This window comes from Triticum urartu, chromosome 6 (assembly GCF_003073215.2).
Source record: "Triticum urartu cultivar G1812 chromosome 6, Tu2.1, whole genome shotgun sequence".
In the NCBI taxonomy this organism is placed as follows: Eukaryota; Viridiplantae; Streptophyta; class Magnoliopsida; order Poales; family Poaceae; genus Triticum; species Triticum urartu.
The window spans coordinates 48,530,978-48,538,716 of record NC_053027.1 but is presented as its reverse complement, the minus strand read 5'-3'; the positions used below and the strand labels follow the sequence as shown (position 1 = coordinate 48,538,716).

The 7,739-nt window shown below is 44.3% G+C and overlaps 1 protein-coding gene across 1 annotated transcript; it reads right to left on the bottom strand.

Moving 5' to 3' along the window:
• Positions 1 to 1,920: 1,920 nt before the first annotated feature.
• Positions 1,921 to 7,461, bottom strand: LOC125515773 (reticulon-like protein B23). The gene is made up of 4 exons (XM_048681273.1): positions 7,191 to 7,461; positions 2,975 to 3,116; positions 2,597 to 2,666; positions 1,921 to 2,237 (listed from the first exon to the last, which is right to left on the bottom strand). The coding sequence occupies exons 1-4, from the start codon at positions 7,361 to 7,363 to the stop codon at positions 2,125 to 2,127; spliced, it is 498 nt and encodes a 165-aa protein (XP_048537230.1). The 5' UTR covers positions 7,364 to 7,461; the 3' UTR covers positions 1,921 to 2,124.
• Positions 7,462 to 7,739: the final 278 nt, after the last annotated feature.

Genomic DNA, 7,739 nt, shown 5'->3' with positions numbered 1-7,739 from the left:
TAACGGTTACATATGAAATGCTACAGTAACGGCGAGTCATACGAGCCGTTAGATCTTCTTTAACTGATCTTCTCTGCGTCGTTGGATAACTGAACCGGTAAGAGCTCTTCTAAAGAATTAGACACCCAACTTCAGTCTGACAACATGGTCATAACGCCGCCATGGATGCTGATGTCGCATTGATGCTCATCAAGCTGGCCAAGACTAATGATGCTTCCCTTTAGACACAGGATGAAGTACTCGTCGATGAGGGCCCGCTGGTCTTCGGAGCTGGCGGCAAACGTGACAATGCCACTGCTGCCCTTTGAGCTTGTCATCGTCTCGCATCACGCAACCTAGCTCTGATGCCAATTGTCGCCCCTAATTAACCTTGAGCTCTATTAATGGCAGATGAACACAAGAGAGTGAGATTTTGTGCAGCATGCACCTGTGCTGCTTTTCTTCCTTCACTATTTATTCTGTTGAAATACAAACTTGTTGTGGTGTTGCTCCATCTACCGGATTGTGCCATCGCACAATCGTTAGCACGCTAGCACGCAGCGCACAGGCTTACAACTACTCCTCAGATCGCATGAGGACCGCGTCCTCAGGCCCAAGCTAACAGAAAGTGCTGAAAAATATAGCTAACTACCGAAACGCTGCCATGGCAACAGAATCGAGCCTAAAAAATGCTGTCATGGCAGCCTAAAAACTCTGTCATGGCACAAAAAGGAGATTGGTCTTGTCAAGGTAGACTATGTGCTAACAGCCCCCTCCCCCGCCACCACCACGGCCAAGGCCGTCTGCGGCAGGGGTGCTTTTTCCGAGGAGCCAGGTTTCGCTACGGAGCCGCCCCAGGAGCACGTTTTTTGCCACCTCAACGGTATCATTTTGTGTAGCTAAACTAGAGGATACTTGCTTCTGCTGGAAACTTGCCAGGTTCCACTACTTAACCATAACTGTGCACAGCAGCCTTTTCTGCATCAGCTGCATGTGGATTGCAATTGTGTTAGAAACTTTGATTATGCCATCGGTCTAATTACATGTCCAGGAAAAACACATATACTTCATCTTTTGTCCATTTCGTATATTGTTCTTATGAAAACATTTCAGTCATATTGTTCTTGCCGGTGGGCATTGGGTCCTCACCCATGCGTTTTCCTTTCCTGGTTTCTGGTTTATTCATGTCTTGCTTCCCATTGAATTAGTATACATGTGGAAGTACAAAGAAAGAAAACATTTGTTGATCTCGGGAGGGTTGGGTAAATAAAACCTGAATACATTGGTTGTTACAGGTGACCAAGATGACAACACGAAAAAAGTAAGCAAGCAGGGATACTCTTCCCGGGTCATTGTCTCGTAAATGACTAGGGAAAATGTTGTAACGAACAACCATCTCCGTTATTTGAAGCCATAGAAGCATTAGATTTAGATATTGCAGTGGTAGAATAGACTAAAGCCCCAGGTGAAGTCATGAACTTCCTTGTTTGTTCTTTCCATATGGTCTATGTCTGCTTAATTGGTGCTATTATTGTTGTGACGAACAACCATCTCCGTTATTTGAAGCCATAGAAGCATTAGATTTAGATATTGCAGTGGTAGAATAGATTAAAGCCCCAGGTGAAGTCATGAACTTCCTTGTTTGTTCTTTCCATATGGTCTATGTCTGCTTAATTGGTGCTATTATTGTTGTGCAGACAAAAGGAGGCTGTGCCTGGTCAGTTTGAATGTCATGTTCTGATTATGTCAAAGGATAAAATTGCATTGCTACTACTTGTTGAACCATCATGGTGTATTGTGGACTGCCATTTCCCCTGGAAGTGATACTCCCTCCAATCCAAAATAAGTGTCACGGTTTTAGTTCACGGCACTTTGGATCGAAGGGAGTAACTCAGGGAGATGATTCTTTCTAAAAATCTCTAGCTGCTCACCCTACTATGCTTGCGTGAATGCCCTCTTCTTTTTTATTAATGTCACACTCATCACCCCTTTAAAAAAAGGGACGCACATGGCTGCACACATGGCGCACCAGTGTTCATCTTAAAACAACACTGGGGACGGTTCAAGCTATTGGCCTCCATGGCCATATACAGAAATCGAACAATGAAGAAAAAAAAGGATCAGCAAGACATGTACATGAAGAAATCATGTGGTATCCTGGGCGCCGCCCAGCGAGTCTCTTCCTAAAGGAACCCAAGGAAGCTGGTCAAACTGGTCGGTGCTTTGCACGAACATGTAGAGGGAGAAGATGCACAGAGCTGGCAAAGACAACAAATGGAAATGCAGAAGGTGTTACGCCAGCAGATCTGAAGCATGCGCAAGTAAATACTCCCTCCGGTCCTTTTTACTCTGCATATTAGAATTCTCTGAAGTCAAACTTCACAAAGTTTGACCGTATTTATATGAAAAAATATCAACATCTACCATGCTAAAGTTATACAATATGAAACTTTAAGTCATAACACATCTATTGATATTGATTTCAGATTGTGAATGTTGGTACTTTTTTCTATAAAGTTGGTCAAACTTTACGAGGCTTGACTTCAGTCAAATCTTATATGCGAACTAAAAAGGACCGGAGGGAGTACAGTACTATCAAGCAGCGTGGTCGAATTACCAGCATAAGCAATAGCAGCGCCTGAGACAACCCTTCCCAAAGCTGCTAGGAAATACAGAGTAAAAACCACCTGCAATGCAAGGATGCAGATCTTACAGTGAGCTAAAGTACATGTATGAAAGCCCTATAGCACATAGCTGATGGGTCAAACATCAGAACTGCATTAGAATGAGGAGAGAAATTTGATCTCTTTTCTCCGTGCCCTTTGTATTGCAAGAACAAATTTGGAAACATCCAAAACTGTAATTTTCACAGAGAATCTCGACAAGGTATTAACAAGCAAGGGCTGTTAACATACAAAAACTGACCGAAGATGATTATTTCTCTGCCTCAATAGTTCCTCCAGAGAGAACATATGAAGTCGAGTTCTGAGAATACCTTGAACAAGAGTTTCTTGTCGTGTCCAGTCGCAGCCACCCTCAATACAGATTCCGCAGCTCCAATTGTGTTAGCCAAGGATGCAACTATGCTATTTGCCATCTCTTGAGAAATCTGCCACTCAAGAGGATCCACAGGCACCCTACATGCAGAACCATTTGCAGCAAAATGAGTTACTTTGAAACAACTGGGATAAAAATAACGATATGCAAATCAGCAGTCATCACTAACTGAAGAATATGTTGCCACCATCAGTGACATATCCATTATTAAAAAAACAGATAATGAAGATGTACAAGAAAAGAACAAAACAGAAACATGATCTTTACCATCCAAAATAAACATGTATTTTCCCCTAATAAAACCATTTCCTTATTTGTATTGTTAGTGTGAAGAAATTGCCAGCTACAACAGTGCATACAATTTGTTAGTTAAGAAGCCATTAGTGAATAAATAATAAAAAGGTAGGACCTCTAAAAAATGCATAATTAACCCAACTTGCTACAAGAAGCCTCAGAAATTTGGACGAGCTTGCTAAATAGGGACTATTGTTGCTTGGACCTTGCAGACTAGTATCTAACAAAGTAAAGTAGTACGAAATTCATCCTTCCAGGGAGGAGCACCATCAGACACTTCAGGGCGCGTTCACTAAATCTCCAGCTGCCAGCTTCTCCAACTCTGGGTCCCGAGCTGGACCGAACCACCTAAGTCCTGATGTTGATAATGAGAAGTTGGCGCTCGCTTTAGTGCAAAATTTGAGGAGTTGTAGAAGATGGCAAAACCAAACTCCTCCAAAACAGCGAAGCAAGAGTTGGTGGAAATTACAGCGCCATGCCACCAGCAAGTGAGAACTCATACCGATTCTCTCCACCCCCTTTCTCTCCCGTTCAGGTAAAAAGAAGATTCTCACCCATCCCCTCTTCCCCTCCCTCCCCCTCCCCCACCCCTGCTCGAGCTCCACCACCCCCACCCACCGCCCTGCCGTCCTTGCACGGTCACGTCAGCCCGCTCACCTTTTTCCACGCCCCAGCTCGCCTTTGTCCTCAGCACCGCTCGCCCTTGATCTACCTGGCGCGGCCAGCCTGCTCCTACCACGTGTGCGGGTCACGGGCACAACGTGCTCCGCGTGCACGGGCGCCATCGAGGCCGACCTCTCCACCCGTGCGTCACTGGATCCATTGGAGGTGAGCTCCTCCAGCAGACTCTACACTGCACACGCTGTCCAACCTCATCGTCCTCTCTGCTCCGTCTTCGTCTACATGATAGCTGGGATCAGCCACCCATTTCCTTGATTGTTGGGCTGAAAGCCCAGGTTGATATCCTTCCGAGCCAGGCCACATACAAGGCAAATGGGCTGCCAACCCAGGCCAGTGCTAACGATGGAGAAGCTGTGCTCCCGAATGTATCCCCTCAACTCCGGTTTTTGGACGGGAAGCTGGGCTAGAGAGTTGAGGAGTTGGAGGGTAACCAAACACACCCTTAAGCTGCACTGGTTTGACATGATGATATAAATGGTTTTATATGACAGTTTTATTTTTGCCAAATTATAATATCAGGAAACTGAATCCCATGAAGCAGGGACGGATCATAGGCGCATTCTTCTTACTGCCCCTTGGATAATTGCCAAATGCATAGGCTGAAGGGTCTACACATGTTTGTACCATTTGGAAAATTTGGACAACTTGGTATTCCATTCAATAAGTCAAAAGAGGACTTAGCATTCTATTCCATAAGTAATAGTTCAGCAAAGTAATTTACCAACAGACAAGTAGAAGTGGTGATGTAAGTATTAGGAAATATGCAACTTGTATTTCTAGGGGGCCAAAGGCCAACACACACACACACACACACACACACAATGTACGTGTGGTAAATATCACAACATTGAGTTTGGAGAGATAAAATCCATGGTGCGCTCTAGTCTGGGCCTTCGTAAAGAAAACCACCAACTGTAGCTCAGGAAGGCACATACTGAAGAGCAATAACCTAAACATGATATTTCCTTTGTGAGCATCTATATTCTTTACTGTTTGTGCACATACATTTTATTGTCATATTAAAACTAGCAGAATACCAAGCTAAAGGAGAGCAAATTGACATCCAAAAAGAGTGACAAAAGAACATGGACAGCGGAGGAGAAGTTACTATTGGCATTCTATATGAAATGAATGATTCGTCTTGGAAATAGATACTGGTACCAGTCCAGATATCTTACCTACATTGAGAAGGAAATGGCTGAAGTACTACCACATGCTGATCTTAAAGAAAATCCGCATATCAAGTCTATAGTTAAGATTTTGAAGAAGCAACTTTCATATGTTCTAGAAATTATGCAAAATGGCACTGGTTTGGATGCGATGACGAGAGGAAGGTGGTAAGTGGAGATAGAGAGACGTATATGGGCTGGGCAAAGGTAAAATATGTTCATTCAATATGTAAAGCAAGCTGCTCTGTTTCATGTTTTTTCATTACAATTCAGTTTCTAATGGAAATTCATGCTCTTTTTTGTGGTCCCGTGAGGGAGCAGGTCCTCTGTACATGAAGCCTATGGTTAATTTTGACAAGCTATATGAGGTCTACGCCAGTGATTCGGCTAAAGGAGGGAGTGCTAAAGGTCCTGGAGAAGAAGAAATTGCAGAAGGTGGATCAACGGTAGATGCAGAAACCTAATAGCCAACCAGACAAGGAGAATCCTCCTGAAACACATGAGAACACAAACCCATCCGGTGGTTCTAGGCCTGGTCGTAAGAGAACATACCCTAATGATGATGCACTTGAGTCAGGTCTTATAAGCATGTGCAATACAACTGTGAAGTTCTTGGAAGCAGAGCAGGAGAATGCAAAAAACATTAATGGTTTACAGAGGCCATTTATGCATGGAGCTGAAGTTCATGAGCAAACATCAGCCAATAGAACCAAATTACTTGATATCCTCCAAAATCTTTAAGATCTCGGTACTGAAAAAGTTGCTATTGCTGTTCGTGTCATTGGGGGTGATCCTGGAAAGACAGAATTTTTCATCAAGTTGCGTGATGATTACAAAGTGGTGTTTGTTCGCCAGGAGCTTGAGGTGGCCAAAAAATAAGTGGATGTCCAGATTTAGGAGTCCACACTCGCAGTTTTGATTTTTAGTTCAGGACTACTAATTGTTTGCTTTTAAACTCATTGTTTGCAACTATTGACGCATGGCAATTTATTTTACATTGTCTTTACGGTGCACCAGTAGTTCAGTTTTGGAGATATGTTGCATCTTCAGTCCATGTTAATACTCTTGGAAAATGATATATTCATATGTTTCATCAAGTAGTGGATTGCCTGATACTTGCTCCATGTCTTTCTTCATATCCTACTACATGGGTATGTGTTTTGATGATCCATGTCTTGCTTCAATTCCTACTAACTGGGACTGTTTCTTGATGATCTGATTGGAAATTGTTTGCTGCCTCAGGTTAGTTGGCCTGAATAGGGGAGGAAGCTGAAATGGCTTGCCTTTCAGCTAACACAAGATTAATTGCAGCAAGTGCACGTGTGTACACTGGCCATCACGTGTTTGGTTGGGGGTAATTAGAGTCAGGGAATGGGAATTAAATGGGTATGAGACTTCAAATCTATTGTTTGGTTAAGGGGATTGGGAATTTATAAAGGAATAGGGATGGGACTTGAGACCCCAACTCCCATCGTTTTATTAACAGGGGAGGAGGTGGGAGTTGAGAGGGAATTGTTTCAGTGAGTCAATCTTAACCCTTCATCATAACTTATGTTCACTTCCCTGGTCTAGTCCCTCGTCATTCCCATGAACCAAACAAGGGAATAAAAATTCTTCTCAAATTCCGACACATAATTCCTATCATGCATCAAACAGGGGATTGGAAATAAAACGACTCATCCCATGTCTAATCTCAATACAACTTCCTACACTGAACTCATATTCCCCTTCTCAAATATTGCCAAACGCGCTGACATGTGAAGTTGCAGACCTAGACAATACAGCCGATTCAATTTGTAGCTACTCAAAGCGTATCTGAACAACTCCAATTCCTAGACCCACCAACCAAACAAAGGAAACTAATTCCCTGTCAAATTCCCACCCCAAACCTCCCCTCCCATAAATTCCCATTCCCTTTTCCCTTAAACTACCAAACACGCCGTAGAAAAAAAAAGGCGGAGCTGAGGCACGGAAGAGACGAGCCGCGCGAGGGGCGAGGGAGGCACTCACGAGATGTGTAGGTGGCGGAAGAGAAGGCCGAGGATGGAGAGGGAGCAGAGGAGGACGAGGAGCACGTCGGCGGCGAGGGACACCGCGCTCGCCCGCCGCACCGCGCAGTGGTAGTAGACCAGCCCCCCGCAGACCGCGCCCACGGCCCAGCGCCAGGATCCTCCCGCCCCCATCGCGGGCGTGGCGTCGACCAAGCTGCCCCCGCCGCCGGCTCGGCTCTGGTGGTGGTGGCGTCCGTCGGTCGCTCTCTCTCTCTATCACACGCGCAGGACACGTATCTTGGACTTGATTGTCATGGGCCGTGATCTTAATTCGGATGGACGCCATAAGCGGGCCAGGGAGGTTCTGTTCGGCGCATGCTGCGCAAAACTTGGGGGAGCCCAGATCGGGCAAGGCCACTGCCTCTCTTTTTTTACTTTCCCTTTTTTTATTTTTCTTACTATTGTTTACACATACAAAAACTCTAAACACACACACACACAGATATATATATATATATATGTATGTATGTATGTATGTATGTATGTATGTATATCATGCTCTTGAAAA